This window comes from Trematomus bernacchii, unplaced genomic scaffold (assembly GCF_902827165.1).
Source record: "Trematomus bernacchii unplaced genomic scaffold, fTreBer1.1, whole genome shotgun sequence".
In the NCBI taxonomy this organism is placed as follows: domain Eukaryota; kingdom Metazoa; phylum Chordata; class Actinopteri; order Perciformes; family Nototheniidae; genus Trematomus; species Trematomus bernacchii.
The window spans coordinates 8,516,322-8,539,911 of record NW_022987689.1 but is presented as its reverse complement, the minus strand read 5'-3'; the positions used below and the strand labels follow the sequence as shown (position 1 = coordinate 8,539,911).

The 23,590-nt window shown below is 41.3% G+C and overlaps 2 protein-coding genes across 7 annotated transcripts; one reads left to right on the top strand and one right to left on the bottom strand.

Annotated features, from left to right (window-relative positions):
• Nucleotides 1–698: 698 nt before the first annotated feature.
• Nucleotides 699–11,219, top strand: nr2f6a (nuclear receptor subfamily 2, group F, member 6a). Of its 5 annotated transcripts, none has more exons than XM_034137766.1 (6): nt 699–963; nt 1,552–2,304; nt 4,027–4,121; nt 5,485–5,819; nt 6,006–6,252; nt 8,851–11,219. In XM_034137766.1, exons 2-6 carry the CDS (start codon nt 2,036–2,038, stop codon nt 9,123–9,125), a joined length of 1,221 nt encoding a protein of 406 aa, XP_033993657.1. In that variant the 5' UTR covers nt 699–963; nt 1,552–2,035; the 3' UTR covers nt 9,126–11,219. The 5 variants fall into 5 exon arrangements, with proteins under 5 accessions (XP_033993657.1, XP_033993655.1, XP_033993659.1 ...); XM_034137764.1 differs by having other exon boundaries at nt 925–1,000; XM_034137768.1 differs by lacking the exon at nt 699–963 and adding an exon at nt 1,110–1,205 and having other exon boundaries at nt 5,488–5,819.
• Nucleotides 11,220–11,476: 257 nt separating this feature from the next.
• Nucleotides 11,477–22,846, bottom strand: zgc:154006 (uncharacterized protein LOC563016 homolog). Of its 2 annotated transcripts, none has more exons than XM_034137761.1 (9): nt 22,727–22,846; nt 20,959–21,535; nt 19,984–20,187; nt 19,295–19,456; nt 15,903–16,057; nt 15,205–15,465; nt 14,370–14,541; nt 14,118–14,159; nt 11,477–11,925 (listed from the first exon to the last, which is right to left on the bottom strand). In XM_034137761.1, the coding sequence occupies exons 2-9, from the start codon at nt 21,505–21,507 to the stop codon at nt 11,824–11,826; spliced, it is 1,647 nt and encodes a 548-aa protein (XP_033993652.1). In that variant the 5' UTR covers nt 21,508–21,535; nt 22,727–22,846; the 3' UTR covers nt 11,477–11,823. The 2 variants fall into 2 exon arrangements, with proteins under 2 accessions (XP_033993652.1, XP_033993653.1); XM_034137762.1 differs by lacking the exon at nt 22,727–22,846 and adding an exon at nt 21,736–21,825.
• Nucleotides 22,847–23,590: the final 744 nt, after the last annotated feature.

Genomic DNA, 23,590 nt, shown 5'->3' with positions numbered 1-23,590 from the left:
ATGGCAATGTGGAAACTTTCACCCTGACATTTGATTGCTTTCTGAAAGACAAAGGGCAGGCAGCAGCTCGGCTTGCTTGTATTTGCAGCGAGGCTTTAGGGTAATCTGGTATTGTCGGGGTGTTTTTTGAGGCCAAGGGGTCATGCTCTCTGCATCTCTGAGGAGAGAGAGATCCTCCACATCCTTCATGTGTGTGTGTGTGTGTGTGTGTGTGTGTGTGTGTGTGTGTTGCCCCACACAGCCCACTCTCTTTGCTCTTTGACTCCAATAGCCATATAAGGCAGCCAGCACCATGGAAACCGCAGGGCTTGAATAGCAGTGTCAAATCCCTGGGAGCACACACACATACACACACACACACACACACACACAGAGACGGCCCCCTCCCCCTCTGCACACACTCTCCCTCCCTTGCTTTGCTTGATCTCTCTCTCAACACACACACATAGGTTGGATGAAAATAGAGAAGGGGGAAGAGGGGCGAGGAAGAAGAAGAAAAAACCCTGAAAAAAAAGAAATCCAGCCTTTCTCCGGCTGTGGCCATTTTCTTCAATCATAATTTCATTTGTGGACTCTGAAGCCTGAGAGAAAGAGGGGGGGGAAGAGCAGCACACGTCCCCTTCCACCCCCACCTCCTGTTTTGCCTGAGCCATAGGCAAAGGCTTCACACACACACACACGGACGAAAGAGGAGCACACAGAGGGCTAGGCCGCAAGTCATTAGTTCCTGGTGGGCAAGCACTGACAAAAGGCTGTGAGAGAGAAGTCCGCATGAGTGCCTGGAGAGCGACCACAGGAACTATGGAGGGCTGAGCACAAGGACGTTCTGCTGCTTTTTTATTTTGTTTTGGGGAAAGAAGCAGCACGGAGGACATTGTCACAACCGAGCAGCCGTGCTACAACAAGCAGGGAAGAGACAGATCACTTCCTTGTGTTGAGGATCTATACTCGTGTATTTAGGAGGTGAGCGCAGTCTGCTGCAGCTGGCCCACGGCCACATGTGAGTGATGTTGTTGTGAGGACATCAACTTGTTTTTGCTTGATGAGGAATGACTTCATTGTGGGTCACAATGCTGCTGCCGCTGAGGGGATTACAGCAGAATAGGAGAGCTGTGTCTGCGCTCTCAGGCTCGCTGAATGGGAGGAAGATCTAGGGCAAGAAAAAGGATTTAATTTGAAGGAAGGAAAGCCACATATACGTCCAGGTAAGCTTGACATTATTTCTAGAAGGATTTAGAGGCAATCTTTTGGTAGACAGCAACCTTATATGAGGAATAACTGGCGCAAGCAGGGATAACATTTGGTGTATGGGGTGCTTTAAGAGGGGTGGTCAAAGCCTCTCCAGGCATGTGCTAAGGCGAGCTACACCGAGGTCCTTTTTCAGCCATTACTGTTGCTACAGAGACAGAGCTGGGAGTGCATGTGTGAGAGTGCAGCTGTGTGCTAGGGCAGATTTTCACCCCATGTCATTTGCTTGAATATCTTTTCAGCCTTTGCTCTCTTTTAGTGGAATGTGCACTGTATGTTTGACTCATTGTTTCCTGTGAAAAGGTTCCCTGGATGAGACCGTCTGACCAGGCAGCGATCGAGCAGGCTACTTTTTAGCCATCTCAGGAATCGGTGTAAAGAAAAGGACCAAAACAACACAGCTGGAGGAAAGAAGACAAGAATAGGGGGAATGTAAATCCTCAGGCATGCAAAACTAAAAGTTGCCACACTGACTGTTTCCAGGTCATAGTGGAGTGGGAGGAGATTGAACCGCTCTTTTTTCTGCCAAACACCCTCCCTCTCAATGCTATAGCCTATTTTCTTTCTAATTGACATCTGCTTGTTAAGCCTGAGGACTCTTTATTTTCTGGCAATAAGCTCTAATTACCTTAATTAACGAAGGTGAGCACAAACAAGCAGGCAACACTGATCCATTTCAGGTGTAGGGAGACACACTGGACTTTCTTATATTTATGTTACCTTGACAGCAGCCAGACATCTTGGCGGCCTGTCCCATTTTCTTCCTCCGTGGTTCGGTAACCAAGCGATGGCCATGGTGAGTGGGGGCTGGGGAGATCCCAACGGGGGCACGAACGGGCTGGGGGAAAAGAGTTACCTGAGGGGGGAGGACGAAGACGGCTCTCCGCAGGCGGGAGGAAGCGACATGGAGGCCGGGGACGATGACAAGTCGTGCGTGGTGGACTGCGTGGTGTGCGGGGACAAGTCCAGCGGGAAACACTACGGCGTGTTCACGTGCGAGGGATGCAAGAGCTTCTTCAAGAGGAGCGTGCGGAGGAATCTCAACTACACATGCAGGTGAGGGGCATTGTGGGTAGTTTTTGTTTGGTTTTGTTGATAGTATCGTGTGTTTTTTGTTGTTGTATACAAGTTGCTAAAAGGAACAATGTTGCTAAGCTATAGCTATACATTGTTATACACAATCAATACATTGTTTGGTTTCCATAAGCAACGTGGCTGTTGTCTTTCTAATGTAATTGAGTGTTTTGTAGGTGTAAAATGATAACCATGTGCTTTTATTATGCATAAAGCAAATGTAAAAAATAAAAGGAATATACAGGGAACCACAAATATAGCCTAGCATTTACATTTTTAAAGGTGTCTATGGCACTGAAACTATCAATATATTATCTATTTCTGTTCTGCTAAGGATTTAAGTTTTCAATCAAACATGCCACACATTGTCTGGTTCCATCATCACAAATGTGCCTGCTGTTTGTCCTGTAGGCCTATGATAATAACTACATATCTTTGTGATTTTTCATGGTCTGATTTAAAAACTAGTTGTATTTACTCAATACATTTGTAAATTGTGGCAGAACTATTGGTAATTGCATCCCTAGTTTGCTAGAGTATAATGCTTGTGAAGCATGCCGTACATCAAACCATATATAGAGTTTCTGCATAATATCCAAATTCAAGAAAGAAACTGCAGCCTGGGACTGTTTGCTATAATTATTCAGAACAAGAATAACATGTTATGCCTGATATATCTAATGTTCATCTCCAGTCCATGGGCAGGTAAACAGAAAACAACAAATAGGCAATTAAAACATTAATGTATATGCAACACCACTACTATGATCTCTACAACACATCTATCTACAACTATAACATAGTCTGAAAGGTCTGCACATTTTAAGCTCAAGTGGAAGCAAGTTCCAATGCTTTATGGCGCAAGGTAAAAATCAGATTGTGCAAAGGCGGTCGGACTCAGTGAGATGTTTAAGTCGACAAACTATTTCAGTGCCAATATTGTCTTGACTAAATGCTGCAAATGACTTTTTCCAATATATCTCAGTCTTTTAGTATTTCTCTCAGTGAATTGATATAGGTGTATGTTCTATAAAAAATATACCATTTACAATTTCTAGGAGCCCATGCTGGTGATTTCATGATACTTGTTTGGTGTGAACAAAACAATCAGAACTAGAATTTGAAAGATTTTACACGGAAGATTTGGCATGTTGCGCTTGAAAATTATTGTAACAATGAACTGATTTTCAAAAAAGTAGCAGACAGTGTTTTCTGTTGTTTATTGAGTTCACAACCAATTGTCTCTGCTCTACTTTTATAGTTGAGTAAATATGAAAGAGGATGTTGCACACTACAGATGAGAACAATACTGTATGTGGAAGAAGTAACACTGAAAGAAACAGTCATCATGCTATCTAAGCATAGTAACATTCTCTGAGGCCTTGTGGTAAATCTGATGCAATATTAATGTTTGAGAGCACTTTAAAAAGGAAGTCTTTGTATTATCGCATAGACAATTATATAATCAATATGACAGCTTTTTATATGATGTACATTCAAAAGTTTGACATACACTTTGCAGCAGTAAAGGAAGGATTGATTGCACTTTTGCCATCAGGGTTGGATAGTTTTTATCATCTTCATGAAAACCAGTAAAATCACAAAACCACTTGGTGAAAGCAGATCACACAGTCTGCATGTCATCGGACTAAATGATTATGTTGGTAAGCAATAATCAACAATATCATGTGTTTATGTCCTCAGGTCAAACAGAGAGTGTCAGATTGACCAGCACCACAGGAACCAGTGCCAGTACTGTCGACTGAAGAAATGTTTCCGTGTTGGCATGCGCAAAGAAGGTATCTGCCTACCCTGATCTGTAAATCCGCAATCCATTTTGATCCCTTAAGAAATTATTTGAGACACTGTGGGACACACTGCCACTGCGCATGAGCAATATGGCAAATACTGAAAGTGAATTAATGTAAAAAATGAAAATAATTGATATTTCCTTTACTGAAGAGTGTCAGAGAGACATTCAATTACTACAATCAGCAGCTCTTAGGACAATAACAAATAATAGTTACATTTTCCTTCAACGTTATCTTGTTTCTTCTGCTCCATGGGCTCCATAGTGCAGGGAAAATGCCACACATGGCTGTCTAGGCCCTATCATGGCAAAGGAAGCCATGCGTGTCAGCTCAATGCCATGTGCTAAGTGGCTTAATCTAGTGCCTGTTTAAGAGTGACTGAGAGGGATACAGTGCTAAGACACCTGCTTCCCAGAGCCTTAAGCCTCTGGGTGAAGCTGCACAAACCCTCTGCCTTGTTGGCTAAATCAGACAAAATCCAATACAGGGTTTTCAATTTAAGTGGCAGAGCCCAGATTGAAGTATTGTTCAACGTCATGCCAATGGTTACACAAAAAACAATCACGTTGTTTTGACCTGGTTCGTTCGATTTTTAGAACAATTGTTTTCCCCCTCTAATACTCACAGATCGTAAAGCTTGCTAATGAGACTCATTATTGCTCCCTGCAGAGAGATTGCCTCTGCTTGACCATCTCCACAGAGAGGTCAGGGTCAGCTACAGAGCATTCCTCAGGCTGGAGTCTGTTGCTCAAGGACACCTAGACAGAACAGATGCTTACAGCATGAATACGCACAAATTAATTTAACTCTATCCAGTATTCTGCCCTGCTGCTTTGTTTTGGAAGTCAATGTGTCTGTAGTGATGTTCTTTCTCATAGGGTGATTTGGAGCGCAGGATAAAATCTGTGTGTATTAAGATTAAGATTATGGTATGGTTAAAGGTTAATGAAATAGTGTGCTGTAATTCCCCTCCAGAATAAATATTTCAGAGGTTTGAATTTTGAATGGAGAGTAATCTTTTGTCTCGGAGTCTTAATAACTCGGAGATAACCTTCATCAAACCTGACAAGCACAAGAATGTGTCCCCTCACTTTCAAGCTTTTCTTGAGGAATCAATCTAGACTTGATTGTGCCTGTATTCTGATAATCTGACATTCACCGCTGGCTGAACTCAGTTTTAAGTTTTCTTTCCCTCCGTTTTCTTCTCCAAATCCCTTCCTATACCTCCCCTTTACCTTCATCTTCCGTCTCTTTTTATCTGCCCTTTTCCCATTCCCTTTGCTTCCATCTCTTCTCTTTGTTTCCTCCCCACCCTTCCTCTCCTCCCCTTTGTACCCCAACTAAACTACAGCAGTTCAACGCGGTCGGATCCCACCTCAGCCGAGCCTCAGCCCCTCCATCACGCCCTTAGGTGGAGCCAGCGGCCTTGGAGGTGGCGACTTCTACAACAACAACAACAACGGAGGGAGTGGCGGAGGTCAGCCGGTGTCGGAGCTCATTTCCCAGCTGCTGCGAGCCGAGCCGTACCCCAGCAGTAGGTTTGGTCACCAGTACAACCAGCAGGCCGGTCCGGATAACGCCATGGGGATCGATAACATCTGTGAACTGGCTGCAAGGCTACTCTTCAGCACCGTGGAATGGGCCAGGAGCATCCCTTATTTTCCCGAGCTGCCTGTGTCAGATCAGGTTAGCAGATTAGATTTTAAATTGTGTTTGGATATGTTGCAGTTATTCCCTGGTTATCAGATGCTATTCTTTGGCATGTTTCCATGAGAAAAGGTTGTCTACATGGCAACATAAATATACAATGAACATTACAAATGGATGATGACAGTGTAGGTCAATCATATTAACACACTCACAAATCCACAGGTGGCTCTGCTGAGGCTGAGCTGGAGCGAGCTGTTCATCCTCAATGCGGCCCAGTCGGCCCTGCCGCTACACATGGCCCCCTTGTTGGCCGCAGCCGGCTTCCACTCCTCGCCCATGTCCGCGGAGCGCGTCGTGTCCTTCATGGACCAGGTGAGGGTGTTCCAGGACCAGGTGGACAAGCTGACCCGGCTGCAGGTGGACTCGGCTGAGTACAGCTGCCTCAAGGCCATCGCGCTGTTTTCACCAGGTGATTGTTGCTGCTCTTCTGTTCCATCTGATGTTATCGTAACACAATGTGCTGCCCAACCACCTCAGGCATTCTAAAGTGGCACTCCAGCGTTTAAATCTTATCCATAAAGTTGTTTCTCATTCATCTTTTAAACTCTGCACATCCAGTGTTGAACTTTAAAATGAGTCTTAGGCGCCGAAAACTGCTTGTATCTGCATAGTTTCGCGTGCGTATAGCCAGGGGTGCACACAACTTTCTCAGTGAGGTACTCGGATGAGTACCTGGAGTCAGTGTTTGGTACTCCAACTTCTGGCGATTGTCAACGGGGGGGGGGGTGTGACAGTGGAGTACAGCGCTTCGCGATTGTTGACGGGGGGGGGGTGGAGTACAGCGCTTCGTGACCGCGGGGCGTGTGAACGTTGTCATCAGCTGTTTTAGCGCAGGGCTGCTGTACAGACCGACGTCTACAGCAGCCCTGTCTGTGCACACGGAGACCAACTCTGTCGTCCGGTGATCTAACCGCCTTCTGGAAAAGCTTCACAAGAACGTCGGTACGCAAATGCGCTTTGTGACACAAGTGACGGTACGCATTTCAGATTGTTGCCGCGCATGCGTACCTGCGTACCAGTTATGTGCACCCCTGCGTATAGCCCTATTATTTACACGAGGCCGATAGAAACTGACCCCACAAACGATAACGGGTCCCAAGGTGGATAGATTTGCAAACGAAACGCTCTGGGGGGTCAACCGAGTCCGTGTAATCACCTCTATACGAATATTTCCTGAAAAAATAACGATAGCCCCGCCTCTCCCCACCTCTCCTGCTCACTGCTGTAGCAACTATCAAAAATAGCTGTGTTAATTAAACGCACAAGGGGTTCTTGAATGAAATAATATTATAAAAGGCAAACCAGAATTGTTAACGCCCAATATACTCCTTAAACAAAATAAACAGAGTCAGATTTCATGCATTGATCCATTATATTGACAATTTTCCAGCCAAACAACACAAACAAAATTAAAAAGTCCGCTCTGCGATACACCAAACTTGTCTTTACTGCCTAATCCAGGCCATTATTGTTCATTGCTCCTGCGCCCGTCGGCGGCAAAAAGAGAAATGTTTGTAGGCAGAGGACCGGCGTGTCCCAGAGGAGCGATCTCACCCGGTGTTTGTAGAGAATATCTCTCTTTCTGAGCGCGTCCTCTCCACGGAGACGTGCTTCTTGGTCGGTCGATGCAATATCCACAGATTCGGTTTCTTTCAGTTAACTTCCCCGTTGCATTTATCCATATGCTGAGGAAATTACTATATCCCGCTGAATACCAGCAATCGCCACACACACTTCCTCCTGTCAGTAGCTACTGCTAGTGCTACTGCTACTGACCATGCTACAGATATTAGTGCAAAATCTACAGCTCCTCTACCACAACCATCAGCAACAAGTGGACATGGAGAATTACATGAACTACATGTTGCTAAATACACCGCGGGGCATAAACAGAAGGGTAGCCATGGCAACATTGCTGCGGGGCTGCTCTTCTTCGCTGCTTTTGGTGTATTTTGGCGGAAGTTACAGCGCCACTTACAGGCCCGGCATATGTACTACAGCGTTTCCAGCGGTCTCGTTTGAACAGACACGTTAAATGAAACGAATGCATGTGAACGGAAGACTTTTTTGAATACGCATACTGTGCATAAACGCAAACGTTCCCGTGTGAAGGAGGCCTTATTCAGACATCAACCAACATAACGCTGATGACATCACCGGGACTACCTTTTTCACACTTAAAAAAAGCTCCCACAGAGCCAAAGAAAACGCTAATCAATTAAACAACTACTAAACATGAATAGTAAACTGATCTTAATTCCATGACAGCCATAACTATACATCCATCTAATTGTATATGCTTTACCATTATTAGACTATATACACATATACATAAAGATAGATGTAGATTGATTGATGTTTTTCCTCTTTTTAATATGCTGCTAAAATGAGTGGATTGCAGCCAAACTGAATTATGTTGTGTTTGTCAAGCAATGAATACAGGGTGTCTTATGTTACTGTCTTAATTTTCAAAATATTTATCGCGCCTCTCTTTATAACTATGGATAGGAACTAAACACACAAAGTAAGCGTCTTGGAAAACTGTATATTTTAAAATTGAAAATGTCACATACCTAAATATCTGTGGGGCTGCAGGTAAATGTGCAACCTCCATCTGGGAATTCACCTACAATGGCACCATCTCCTGGCTTATTAATGAAAACGCACTATGTGCTGCATAATTCAGTGCCACCACTGATCATTATGCAGCACATTGAATTTTAAGACTTGTTTTAGTGGCCTTCTTTTAAAACAATTTGCCTTGTGGGTTTGCCTCATCCAAAAGCATTCAAATATTTTTAAAAGACCCCATCCTTGTATTCCTTTAAAGCTGTGATACAGGTTTTTAATGTCTTGTTTTTACAGGGTAGACATGCCGAGGCACTATATTTTATGTGTTCACCTCAGGGGCATTTTATTATTATTATCTGCCTGGATTTCTCATCACGACTCTTTATGTAACCTGCCCACACTATTAAATAACGGCCTCCTTCTCCCTCCCCCTCAGACGCCTGTGGTCTAACAGACCCGGTCCACGTGGAGTCTCTGCAGGAGAAGGCTCAGGTAGCTCTGACGGAGTACGAGAGGATGCAGTACCCGAGTCAGCCTCAGCGCTTCGGACGCCTGCTCCTGCGCCTCCCTGCCCTGCGCGCCGTTCCAGCCAGCCTCATCTCGCAGCTCTTTTTCATGCGCCTGGTAGGAAAGACCCCCATCGAGACGCTGATTCGTGACATGCAGCTCTCCGGAAGCTCCATCAGCTGGCCGTATGTCCCAGGACAGTAGCCCGCTTACGGATGAGGTCTCCGTCCTGGGATTAGTGACGACAAAGACCCACAGGAAACCTCCTGACTCATCACTATCCATCTGTGTGGTTATCAAACTGCAGTGCCAGCTGGCCGTCATATGACCTGTACTGTAACCACTCTATTCACTCTACTCATGAAATGATCCCTCTGTCTCCACACGGCCTCCAATAAAGAGAGGAGCCAGTGCCAGCCAGGATCTGTCTTGTTGCCAGCCCAGTCGCTCTGGTGCCAGGTCTCAGGGCAGCGAACAGCTTTTCATGCTGGGCTCCGATATGGCCACCACGGCCAGTCATGCCACCACCCACATGCAACAGTGACTAAAGACGGTCCAGTTTCATGTAGAGGGCAGCAGCACCCCGCGACACACACATCTAGAGGACAAAACGGTCCCGCCGCTGAACGTCAGCAGAACAATTTTCCCCACACTGGGCTCATTTTCCACAGCTCACCCTTTGTGATACATTGACCTTTTTATCCACACTGATAACATTACAATTACATGATCAGAGTGGATCTAATTTAACTGTGGTGAACTGAATATGGGACAAAGTAAGAGCTTGTTTTTGAAGCAAAGCTCTTCTAGCTCAACACTGAGGAGGGAATGGATCATATGGAACCAGAAAGAAAACAAAACCAAGGAAAAATCACCAAAGTCTATCATTTCATCCTCAGAGATGGCTTCTGATTAGAATAATTGGTCCACAAAGCAGAGAGATAAACGGACTCTTGTGACTGCCTGACCATCAACAGAACAATGCATTTAAACTCATTCACAGGGCTCACTGTTTCTGTCATAAAGCCGCAGTTACAGGAGAGCGGACTTATACCTCACTAGACATCAGAATGCTTCAGTCTGATATTTCCTAAACACAAACCTCTGTAAATGTTGTTCACCAGAAACCGCCTTCTTTTTGACAACTGCCTTGTTTTTCATTCTGAATTTGGGGTGAGCATCACCAACATTTGTCTTGTATCTTTAAAAAAACAAAACATGATTTGACCGATTGAATCATGGGGAATTCAGCTATCAAGCAATGTTTGGATCAAGATTTTTGTTTTGTTTCTTTGGAGAAATAGCAGGCTGACATCAACTCGGGTTCTTTTAAAACAAACAACTGAAGATATATCAATTAGTTATAGTTGGTGGTGAGAGTTTATAACCAACACTACTAATGAAAACACCAGTTTACGTCGATCAATTCTGTTTCTGGGGGTAATGATCCCTGACAAAATGTGTTGATATGTGTATATATATATATATATTGAAGCCAACTTTGTCTTTTTTGCATGTTGAAATGTTGTTTTGGATCTCTGCTAAGTGGAGACTTGTTTCATTCTTTTACATAATGTAATTCAAGTTTCATTTAAACATTTAAGTATTGCTTTCACTGTTTACTTCTAAATGTTGTTTTTTTTCTATATGTATTTACATGAAAATACCTCTGTCATCTGCTTAGATGTCAAAAAAGACGCTTATCTTCATGCCATTACAGCTGATATAACTGAGTGGGTCTATACTGTTGGGAATGCTGTGAGACAATACTGTAGGTGGAAATGGGTTGGAGAAACTGCACTTGGAGGATATTCAATGCCAAAACATCATGCTTAAGTTAAAAAAAGATGGGTCCTGATCTGCTGGTCCACTGGGATTTACCTCATGCTGGTATTTAAAGAGGCGGGTTTACATGAGTAAAATATTTGAAAGGAAAAAACAATACCAACTCTAAACACAAGGCATTTCAGCTGGGAGTCCCAGCAGCTTCTACTGAAGCCAGTTCTCATGAACTAAGTTCTGATGAACCTTTGTGGGAAAAGTACTGCGGTGTGAAAGCGCCTATTGAGCGTTTTCAAACACGAAGTAGAAGGATGTAACACTGCTTCTTGATCTACCGCCGGGCCTTTCGAAAGTTATTTTGACTTTTTTATTTTACGCAACAACTCACACAACCATGTCATAGAAAAAAAAAAGCTAAATATGCTATTAATGTTTTCTTATCTTTGTGTTACTGAGTTCTTACGTTTTTTTTAAATTGTGTGTGTGTGGAAACGTTATTAAAAGAATCGAAAGATGGCGGTGTGTCTTTTGTTATGTTTCTTTTTTCAAACTCTTTGAAAAAATGTTGTAATTACATCTGTATGAAGAATGCCAAATAAACACTGCGACATGAACCTTAAATGTAGAAGTGTATTTATGAAAGTTGTTGATTTGTTTAAATAATTGACTCAATTTCTGTTGCTATCATTTTCATCATTACATTATTTCTGTATTAAAACTGACACTCATTGCTTCCCATCCTGCAACATTCTGTAACAATTAAACATTGTTGAAATAAAATTGCCATTTAAATGTTAAATATTACACAAGGTACAACAAATATAAATGTTAACAGTAGCATGTTGTTACAACCATGCAGAGGAAAGTCTACCAGTAGCTCTACCCTGACAGTAATCCACTCTGACAGCTGCCAAAGCCACACAGTAGTTGTAAACATTGGGGTCAAAAACACTTGAGGTTCAGTGGCTGCAAGCACAGCCATGTTGAGCTGAACTGTTGATATTCAAATAGCAAAGCAGTAGAACTGGAGGGAAAATGGAGGATACAATCCTAGTTTCTGCAGCCAGGTCACAGCGTGTCAGTGTTCATCCTCGGCTGTCGGACAGAATGTTACATCACACTAACACAGACCTTGGTCAAAGACTTTCACCAGACGTTTGATGTGGAAAAGTTTCTGCCGAAGTTCTTTGCACTGCCTCTTCTTCGCTTTATAGTCTGAAGTCTGAAAGATAGAGAAATAAAAGCAAGCGGATATTAAACAATGAACATAATCATTGGTATTAGTAGCAATACCAGCAGAAGGTAAATATCCTTATTCACTTTCTTTGTGTGTAATAAAGTACTTATCTGAAAATAAATGTAATTTAAATGAGTCTATCACTATCGCCAAATTAGGTAGAAGTTATGATTAAGCCTATATTTCACCGATCTATATAATGGTCCAAATAAGTTTGTGGCGACATTACCAGGAAAAACAAGTGGCTACATTTGGGAAGTGAAATAAAAAAAAAACACATCTGCAATCAACCTTTAGTGCGCAAGAGAATAAATTGTAAATGTTAAAGATCGTAACTTTAAATATAAGTCTACAGCCGACAGCTTGTCAACTTAACTTGAAGTATTTTTCAACATTAATTCAGACAATTGATATAGACAAGGTACCAGAAATTACAATTAGTTGAAACAGTAGGGCAGACAGAATAAATAGGCTAGGAAATTGAAGTTCTACATTTGGTTATGCGCCAAACTAGACTTATTCCTTTGAAAGATTTGTACATGTCATTTTGCTGGCTCTTAAACTTGGTGAGGTTGAAGGTAACAGCCAGGGGCGGATCTACTGGGGTGGCAGCTGGGGTGGCAACTGCCACCCCAGCTGCCACCCCAGTAGGCATCTTTGTTTTGAAAGAAAAGTTGTGGCTCATCGGACCTTTATGAGAGAAAATCTCTAATGTCCGAGTGCAAGTGAATGCAGCACAAGATGCGAGTCTTGTAACCCCTCCCCCGGCCCTGGCGCGAGCTTGGAAATATGATTGGCGGCGATTTCATTTGAACGGGACGGCGCAAAAGTAACGAGAAGCATTCGGACTCAAGTAGACAGAAGGAATGAGGTATTTGCGGTCTACAATGACAGAGAAGAGACTGTCAAGTTTGTCTGTACTCAGCATTGAATCAAAACGCACTAAAGCTGTTGATCTTAATAAGTTTGTGAGGCGTTTTGCTGAACAAAATGGTAATCGCCGCATTCAGCTGTAATAGGCATGCCAACTTGATGCTCTGTTGGATGACTCGATGAGCATAAAAAACTGTTAAGATGATGACCTTGTATGTGTGTATTTTTCTTTTTCTTTGTGGGGGTCTGCCCCCAAAAAACAGTTTTAAGTCCTGGGAAAGTCAAATAAGACGGTGTGTAAAACTACACTGCCCAGCCAAAAAAAAGTAACCACTTTGATTTAACTAGGCCAGTAGGTAAGGACTTTCCACTGGATAATAACTTCAGCGATGTATATGTTTTAGCTGAATACACGTTTTTTAACTCTAACTGATGCAGTTAGTCACTTCTTTAATGTTTGTTCTTTCTGATGTAAAGTCAAGGTTGTAACTGTTTGCAGTAAAGTCGTGGGGCGCTGAACTGTTCCTTTGAATCTTTTGAATTTTGATACATGATATAATTACTTGTCTTTCAAATTTGAAGGAGGGTGAGCAAGCATCTTGAGGAACATTCATCATTAACTCCTCCAAAAAATATAGTTTATTCAATAATAAATGAATATGTGAATCATAAGAGTGATTGACAGCTGATAGGAATGATATGATTGTTAATATTATCATATTCATTCAGACAAACACCGATGAGACGGTTAATTAATGTACTTATTGCAGCAGTCTGCATAGATTTGGTACCCCTGCTGGTCTAAGAGGGAAACAAACTCATTCAGTTATTGTTCAGTTAAAATTCATTAAATTATGTCTGCCACCTTATATATTTATATGTAAGGCTTTACTGATGTGCCACAATAATGTATCCTGATGTTATTGAGTTAAAATATAAATATTGTGGCTTTCCAAGTTAACATTGATTGATATGACTGCGATTAAATCAGCATATACTTCTGCCAGGGGATGCCACCCCTCAAAATCTCCTGCCACCCTCTTGCCACCCCATGAATATTTGTCTAGATCCGCCCCTGGTAACAGCTGAGATTCAAAGGTGTGTTACGCTAGCTGTTTCCCCCTGCATTCAGTCTTTATGCTAAGCTAAGATAACGTGATGCTGATGCTTTATATAAACTGTTACGAGAGGCATTTGTCTTCTCATCTAACTTTCTGCAGTAAAACAAATAAACAATTTCCAAAATGCCAAACTATTGAACTAATGACTCATCATGATATGACGACAGTTTTAATTACACTCACCTTTTTGAGGTCTTTGAGTCTGTTATACTCATCTGCCACACCCTGAAAATGGAAAAACACATTTTGTGTTGACTCTATAACATTAACAATATAAGAGAATCTTAAAATGTTAGCACAAAAGCTAAATCTTGCTTCAGCTTCACTGCTTTGCGTTACTGAGCATGATCTTAGCAGTTAGAGGATGGCTATGACTGTACATTCTCCTGGCAGTCTGCCCTGAATGTTTGACTCCTCACTCCTGATTTTCTGTACCTGGTACTTCATGGAGTCCTCTTCCAGGATGTCCAGCTCTCGGCTCAGCTTGTGCATCTCGTCACTAACGTCATCCATTTCTGCACAGAGGCTCTTATAGCGGGCCAGGTCTGATTCAAACTCCGTCTTGTACTGCCTGCGCTGCTCATCTGAAGTAATCTCTGGGTAAAGTCTGGAGTGGGAAATTAACAGTAAGTCTTGACAAGATGATTAAATAAAAACTATTATTGAGACAGTGGCAACACAAGTATGCAGTGGGGTTTTTTTGGTACAGTATTTGAATAAGAATAACAGTAGACAACAGAGATGCTGGCCAGTTTTTATAGTATCACAGCCTTTTCTTCTGAAATAATGAATACTATTTCAGGGCAGTGCAAATTGTCTCCATTCATTAATAGTGGTATTAATTAGAAAGAGGCAAAGCCAGAGGAAAGTAAAGGTTCTTCTCAGATTGATCTTAAAAACTTTAATTTGGGTAAAGGTGTCTAAATCTGAAACTGAGTTTTCTTGCTTCAAGATGCCAACAGCCAACATTTATGCTGATACTCAACACCTTTAAATTCAGCCTGTCCTGGCTGACAACAAATACATTATAAATATAATATTGTTACTTATTATTTAAGAAAAAGCATCCGAATGAACATGCAGAGAGTATATAACTCTTCTACTTTGTTTTCAATATTTATATTTCAATGCTTTATTAATTGGTTTTTGCATAATTAAATGATTTAAAAAAAAACGTTGAGCCCTCAGTGCATAGCATCTGTTATACAATTCTGCCTAAATATTAAAAACCCAAGGACAGCATTATTATCTGGCAGCTGCAGTGGCCCACCTGTGGAGGTAATCTGTGTGGTGCCGGTCCAGCTCATTGCCCGTGTCTCCGGTTGTGTAACCAGTTTCATACGTGGACTCCACCGTCTCCCGAGCAGCAGGTCTGGGCTGCCGTTCTTTCTTCTGCTTCTCCTCCACGTGATAAGGAGGAGGTTTCCTGAGGCTGTCCGTCTCCTCTGAGGAGCTGCTGGAGCAGACTGTGACCTTGCTGTTCTGGTACAGTGGCTCCACACCCCGACCATTACTGTTGTCAGCAGAGTAACTATAGAAAAGCAAGACACAGATATCAGATGACTGATTGCGTATTCTGTCTCTAATGTCACATGTGTGTTTGTGCACAGTGTAATGAATGTATTTGAGTAGTACGTATGTCTTGTGATAATCTTTCTTGTATAATTATGGTTGTTTCTAAAGCACTGACAGCACAATCCTGTTTTGTTTATTTGCGCTATAAATACATTTGACCTTGATCTTGAATTTAGCCAAACAGTTAGCCATGATAATAATTTATTAATTTCACGTGCATGGATAGAACAATAAAGAACTCATAATATGGCTACTCTGTTTGTGCATAATGCAGTTTGTGATGTTTCTCACTTGACCAAATTACTGTCTACAAAGATATTTAACACTTATAACTGTGCATTTGAAGCTTCAGGGTTGAAACAGATCACACTGTGGTGTCCGGGCATCACTCACCTATTGTGGTTATAATTTCCCTCACTGTGGATGCTGACTGTCCCGTTGCCATAGGAGACCACGCTGTTCCCCGCCCTCAGGTCAGGTGCTGCTCTCTCTGACAAAACAACAGTTGGTGCCTGCTGGGTGCTGCGTACCTCTCCAACATGGTTCACCTAGGATGACATTAGGAAACATTAAATGTCTGGCTACAGTGCAGATTGACTCTGTACGACAGAATATACTTTATTTTGTATTTTGACACAAAATGCCAAATTTAGAATTATGATACAAATGAGAAAGTCCACAGGAAGAGGTAGATGCATTCTTTATGCTGGAAAATAAGAACCTTTTCTGCTCTAAATCTTTCACATAGGCAGAGAAAACTTGACGAGAGAGGCTGTCGCTGCGAGACATACAAGCATGTCGCCAGATAAATACAAGGACACGCACCCACATCCTTGAAGCACACATAGTGTCACTCTGAGAAAGGTTGAGACAGGAATTAAATCAGTGGAAGAAACATGTCTGCTGCTCCATCTTTCTGAATCATCAGGTAAAAACACAGCAATGGTAAAACCCTTTACAGCCACAGTAGTAGGTAGGAAAAGCATTACCTAAAACAATACCAAAGAATATAATACCAGAGAATACCAAACACAACAACTGCATTATTCCTCTTGTAATCCACTGTTGTACTGTATGATGCATCATTAATGACTCCTAGTCTTTGACCTAGATCAGCTCCAGTGAGCTGATGCGAATGTCTTGAAAAAGCAGCCTGTGAAACAGATCTCATGAATGTCAGAGGATGATCATAAGTAGAAAGAAAGTCCCAGAAAGTTGCAGGGAATGTGATATAATGCAGAAGAAAGTTAATGTGGTGAAGTCCAAAGAACTGCAACAAGGAAATCAGGTAGTCTAAATATGGACATATTCTGTGTCTCCAAAATATATTTGATGATTATTTTCAGCACAGATTAATCTGATGTTCGCATTCTGGATTGATCACTTACAGTTCTTTACATTTCTATATAATCTTAATATATTTTGAAAAATGCCTATCACAATTTAGTTTTAGTTAATCAACCAATTATTGATTGATTGTTTCAGCTCCAGACCACAAATTGAGGTTTTAAAATTGTTTTGAATATCCAAAAGGTTTCAGATTTACATTAAAAAAGCAAAAATTCCTCATTTAAAGCGTATTGTTTGCGCTATGGTATTTTTACATAAACAAAGATGAATCAGTTATCAACTATAACAAAGTCATTTGTGACTTTGTGTTGAGGGGTTGGTTTTATTTATTTTTTTAAGTACTTTCTATCAGAGTGCTATACAAATGAAGTCTGATTGATGGAGTTTCTGACATTTTTTTTATGTAGAATACCTTTTTGATAATTTCATTATTTTTATGTTTTTCTTTTTGTACAAATACTAACTTAAGACAGCTAAGCCACACACATTTGATCATGCTATAATTATCTAATCATGACAGTTCTCTTCTCCTTTCAACTTAAGTGCGGGTCGTTCGCTTTTAATGAAGTAACCCTACAAACTTTTAACTTAATTGCCACTCTTTTCCAGCTATGCTCGATAGAAATGTGTCAGTAAGCACATGGAAATGACTTCTTAGCCAGGAGTGCAGCAGTCCCATCTCATACTGAATCATTTAGCGCCACCACACACTGTAGGGATTCACACAGCAACACTGAGGCAACACAACCCGTTTTATACATTATACATGTCACATACATTATATATGCCTCCCTGCAAGGCAAGCATCTTCAGTGCAATAGAAGAGTGCATCTCCACGAAGTGACTCACTCCATCCTTTGCAGTGATAGGCAGTATGTAGGCCAGGGCCTCGCTGCTAAACTGATTGAGTGCTTTCCTTCTCTTCCATAATGAGTCAAGTAGGACATGATACAGTCATAGAACACTGCGGCTGTAGTATATTAATTACTGCTAAACACCACATGAGGCTACCACTGTGAATCACAAACAGCACCGCATTGACAGGGCTCCACAGCAGTGTAAAAACCTGCTGAATGCACTGATGCACTGGGACAGCGGCTCTCAGCCAGCGGGGGGGCTCTGAGCGGTAGTCGGTTATTTCTGCTTTACACATCGAGAAAAAGGACAGCATCACAACGGTTTCACTGTCTGTGAAAGTATAGTTCAAAGAAACTTTGCAAACTGCTATTTTTAACTGAAGAAAAGTCAAATATATGGGTCGATATACATATTTGAACACTGACTAGTGACGTCAGTGTAATAGTGAGAAGAGTCCTTCTGTTTCTCTACGCTCTGACTCAATGTGTGCGTTTGTACTTTTAAATGTTGTGTTGCCTTATTTTACATAATGATTTGTGAGTCATGAATGATTTTTTTTATGTAACATAATCCCATTAATGTTGTTTCAACATGATAAAGACATAAACTGTGGTTTAAAATCTGTATATAGCGCATACAAAAAAGCTTAACTAACCCACATCATCACCACAGGCAAAAATAAAAGTAAACTGCCAAATCGCTGCAAGTCTTTTGGGTCCTTTGGTTGGTCTGAATGTTGAATACACTAAAACATAGATTTATTTGAAAGTGTTGTGTGTACTGCATAATAATTATCAATGATTAAGGAAGGGTAAGGTGAATAATGTATTTTCCCAATGGTTAATTATATAAAGAATCGTGTCTGCATGGCAATGTTTTAAAGAAAATAGATTTTTATAAGCAAATATTTGCCAGCTTAAATGTATTTTAGCTGCTTTGATCATCATTCAATCTTTCATAGTATTTTATAGATTGACTGAAGAACACAGTGAGTCATTTATTTATGTTCTCTGACTTGTTTCAAGGCCACCCATAAAGAAAAGGTGTGATCATGACTTTGTGCAATAAAAGTATGTGATAAACCGAGCTCAAACAACCTGAAACTTAAAACCTGGTTTCAGCTAGGAATAGTCTTCGGACCTATACTGTAGGCAGCATTTCCTTATACAGAAAATCATATAATGTTGCTTAATGCTCATGTTTATATGATTCCTGTGCTGCTGTTATCACTAGGCTGGTTAATGATCAGTCAGGGTGAAACCTGGGAGTGCCGCAGATAAAGGGCAGCGGTCTCTGAGTCAACAGCAGCAGGTTAATGTGAGTTTGTGAAACTAAATTGCCACAAAAACCAAGAGACTTGACGATGTGTATATATTGGTACTGGAAACTTGAGAAGAGCAAACATGAGATTGTAAGCGCATTTGTTGATGTGATTTGCCTGGGGAAAACATTGAAATAAACCCAAACCACAAGTCTTTTGTAGATCATTTCATTCTAACTCGCTCATTTACACAAACACAATCCTCATTCATCCTCTGTATAAGTATCATGAAGCTATAAATCATAAAGCATCTCACCCAGTCCTGTACATCCTGGCCCTCTGAAGACCTGACCCTCGGCGCGTCCCAGTAGATGTTAGCTTTGCCGTGGTGCCAGATCTTGCTGCGGGTCTTGTAGGCGTAGTAAGCCGACAGGGACAGGGCCAACACCACCATCAGACCCAGCACAAACGCCACCGCCTGAGGAAAGAAAGTAAATCATAGATCAGGATACAATACAATAGATGTCAGTAGAATAGTAAATAATAATCTAACTGTTGAGAAAATACTGAATGTACTCTTCCAATATCAGAGTAGCACATGATAACAAAGGCCCTACGTAGCTGTGTACGTAACCGGATGTATGATTACCTAGAAGAGCGTCAGGACTGTTTTAGGCATATGATAGCTTTGTGACAACGATTAACATGTTGATTCAGCCTCTATGGAGATAGACATATGACTGTCATGTTTATTGCTTACGTGGGCCTTAGCTAATCTGAACTAAGCATAGAATACTGCTTTGAACCGGTATACATGTATCTTGTGACTGAATAACACCCTGTCTTGTATATAAAGCATGTGAAGGACACTGTTCTGGGAAGTATTTGTCCCATGCAGCTCTGTATGTGATGACTACTTCCATTCTTGCAAGGATAATAAATACAGGATCCTGATTATTGAAGCTCAAGCCGGTAACGAGTGATATTTTTCTAACACTAACCAACCTCCTCGGGGTCCATGAAGCAGTAGTGGTACAGGTATTGGTTGTACATGGGGAAACCGCCTGGAAACCCGGCCCCGATGCTGCCGCTGAGGCTGGGACTGCCCTGGATGCTCTGGCACATCATCAGCATGGGATTATAGAGCATGCTCTGTGAGCTTTGAGACATCGGGTTCACCCCGATCACAAAGATGATGTCAATGATGCCCTAAAAGACAAAAGAAAGGCATGTTTATTCACAGTAATCATTTAAATATATCCTATATTATATTTGAATGATCTCCCATGCTATTATGACTTCCTTCATGTGATGTATTCCCTGTAGTCCTATAATGTAACCCTCCTCAGCTCCAGAGAGATTTTTGATACCTTTAAGTTTATTGTTTAGATTTTCTGGCCTGCAAATAATCTTGTTTTGGTACATTCTCACCGTTTTCATCACATTTATTTTATAGACAGCAAGTTGCAGTTTGCCTATAATAAACACACTGTACACTTTCTGCTCGGTATTTAACAGATGATAGACATAGTGACTGTTATTTTGTATATATTAATTGTTGTGCTTTTATTTATGTCTTTAATGTGTGCATATGTATAAATGTGTCTGTTGATTGTGTATATATATATCTATATACATATTTGTATGCATATTTTTATTTTTTATTCCTCAGGATTGTGGGAAACTGTATTTCGATCTCTCTGTCTGTACACACAAACTGAAAGATTGGCAATAAAGTTGACTTAACAACTTGCTGATGAACAGAGTGGAGTATTTGGCAGCTAAAGTATATATATATAAACAGATATTTTACTCAGGGGCTGGTGGAGACCAAAACAGAGCTAAAAGGAGAGGAAATATTAGATGTTCAGCTTCAACTCTAATGCTTCTTTGTATCTGCTGGATGTGTAATAGACAACTGTGGCTGTTCCTTCACTGCTAGTAATGTAATTGACACATTACATATTTGGTGAGACTCACTTGAAGGACAGCTAAGATGATATCACAGATGAACATGGTGAGGTAGAACCTGCACCCCCTCATGATCTGTGACCGTGAGAAACTGGCCACCAGGAAGCCCAGTGAGACCAGGAAGTTAATGGCCGCCATGGAGATCATCGCCGCCTTGGCAGACTGTGGCGTCATGTAGGAGCCCCCGTAGCCGTAGCTGCCTCCATAATATCCAGACTCCATCCCTGCACCACCCCCTGCAGCCCCGACACCGTAGCCCCCGTACCCAAATCCATTCATGTCCCACACTAAGGTGGAGGCCACGCAGGCGAAGATGAGGAAGCACATGAGGACCGTTGCTCCTTGGAAGGATTTGACGAAGCCAGGAGGAGAAAACCAGCGATAGAAGTGCTGAGGCTTCTCCTCCATGTAGTGGGAGTCCGGGGGGACGTTGTTGGTGTAGGGGACATACTGGCTCTGCGGGGAGTGGACGCTCCGTGGGGGGTAGAAGCTGTGGGAGTTAGTGCTGTAAGGCGGGCTGTACACAGGGGGGCTATCGTAGTACCGAGGCTCATACATGCTTTCGAGGATATTACTGCAATTTCACCTGGAAGAGAGGAAAAATATGTAATAATGAGGGCAATTTCTTTTTATCACATTACTTGCTTAAATGTGTTTTAGCACGACATAGTAATGCATTTAAGAGAAGATTTGTAGTTTTAACATGAATTCTAACATGTGTGCCTTGATTAGAAAATTGACTATTAAAGGGACAGTTCACCCCAAAACTAAAATGTTCCCCCTTACCTGTAGCGCTATGTATCAATCTATACTTTTCTGGTGTGATTTGCCAAAGTGTTGTAGATATCAGATGTAGAGATGTCTGCCAGTTCTCTGGAATAAATAAGATAGATGGTTGTCGGCTTGTGGTGCTCAAAGCGCCAACAACTTGAATTTATCATCTTAAAATGATGGTTGTTGTTAAGATTTCCATGTAGCATCTATTATAAATGTTTCAGTAGAAAAATAATAGTTTGATCAATTAAATAGAGAGAAGGCCAATATTTTGTAACACTCTCACAAAGAAACGGGTGAACTATCCCTTTAAAAAAGAATGTAAATGCATAAAACTAAATATTTCAAATGCCTGTTCCTCAATCCTTTCAGCCGTTTTTGTTGTGAGTAAGCTTTTAAAGCACTTCTTAAGGCCCAGCATGCACCTCTCTGCCCTTCAATCACCTCAGCCCATCCCTGAACCCCCTCTCGGATAACGCTGACCCACGCTTCATCACTCCAGAGGAACTCAACCCAACAGGCTTCAATAATTCAGACTGACAGCAGATAAGAGGAGGCATGTCACCTGAGTGCACCTGCTTACTGAGAGACAAGGGGAGATACAAAATAGGACCAACCACTGTGGTAGACGTGTTTGGGTGTTTGGGTAAATCATTATATGATTAATATTACCATACTTCCATTTTGCCCTCAGATAGTAAGAAAAGCTTTAAAAAAATACTTCTAACTTTATTTCTTTAATTTGTCTCCCTCTGCTCTTAATTCGTGATGATATGAACTAGATAAATACATTAAAATAAACTGAGGTGAAATATATAGCTGATGTCCACTTTCTTCCAAGTGTAAGGTCTAGCTTAATATCCAAAGGCTTTAAACGTCCATTATCAAAGCCTAGACATGTTCTTACATTCAGCAGGACAACAAATTGATCACTTTGAAAGGAAATAGACTTTGTAGCAACTTTAACACTGAAATGATCAGTCACAAAGAGTAAACCACTTACCCGGGCACTATGGAAACGTTCCTCAACTTCGCACAGGTCCTGCTCCTATGATCTCGCGTCATTCATGAGTCTCCTCTCGAACCGCACACTGTCCTCTTTATACTTCACCGACGATCATAAACCGAGTCATTTCCCTTGAAGGATACTTTCACTTAACAAATAGCCCGTAAACGAAACCTGCGGAGCGGCTGTGTCTCACCAGTAGGACAGATCCCCCACTGCTGTCCCGCCGGAGCCACGTGTCCTCTCACAGGTCCTGTAGGCTGCAGCTCCCTGACATTAAACATTAAAGACTGCATGAGAAGTAGCACTCAGAGGCCTGGTCAAGTAAAAAAATAATTTGAATATTTTAATTACAGTAAATATGACTTCTAGCTCCATCATTGTATTAATAATAATAATAATAATAATAATAATAATAATGCCTGTATCATTCATTATTTTTAAAGTTGCATTGTTCTTCTGTAGGTAGCCATTTGTCCATTGTACCTACATTAAAGGCAGCTAATTGATTTGTGGATCAACAGCAAATTACTGCATTACTATTTGAATATAATGGTTATTCGTTTATAATTGTTCAAGAAACAAAAATATCTAGTTAATTTTTTTGAGTCAAAATATATTACAAATATATAAAAAGATATATTTTTGGTCAGACCGTTTCAGACAGTTTAAGTATAGTTTTGTGGAGATACACTGTCCAATATGTTGCTTGGTTAAACCATTTAACCGCTGTCACGAACTTGCTGTTTGTTTTCTGGGAGATTAAACATTTTACCTGTGTCCAAACCGCTTAACAACAGCAGCCTGCAGCAAACATTATTGACCTTAATGCTGCCGTTCAAAAAACATCCGAATATCACT

Bases quoted from the DNA above. Each gene is read 5' to 3' on its own strand.
- nr2f6a (XM_034137766.1), top strand. From the start codon at position 2,036: ATGGCCATGGTGAGTGGGGGCTGGGGAGATCCCAACGGGGGCACGAAC. The intron at 4,122-5,484 runs GTATCTGCCTAC...ACTAAACTACAG, and splicing joins TGTTGGCATGCGCAAAGAAG to CAGTTCAACGCGGTCGGATC. The intron at 6,253-8,850 runs GTGATTGTTGCT...CCTCCCCCTCAG, and splicing joins CATCGCGCTGTTTTCACCAG to ACGCCTGTGGTCTAACAGAC.
- zgc:154006 (XM_034137761.1), bottom strand. From the start codon at position 21,507: ATGTATGAGCCTCGGTACTACGATAGCCCCCCTGTGTACAGCCCGCCT. The intron at 16,058-19,294 runs GTGAGATGCTTT...ATGTCATCCTAG, and splicing joins GCCAGGATGTACAGGACTGG to GTGAACCATGTTGGAGAGGT. The intron at 14,542-15,204 runs GTGGGCCACTGC...TTCCCACTCCAG, and splicing joins CACACAGATTACCTCCACAG to ACTTTACCCAGAGATTACTT.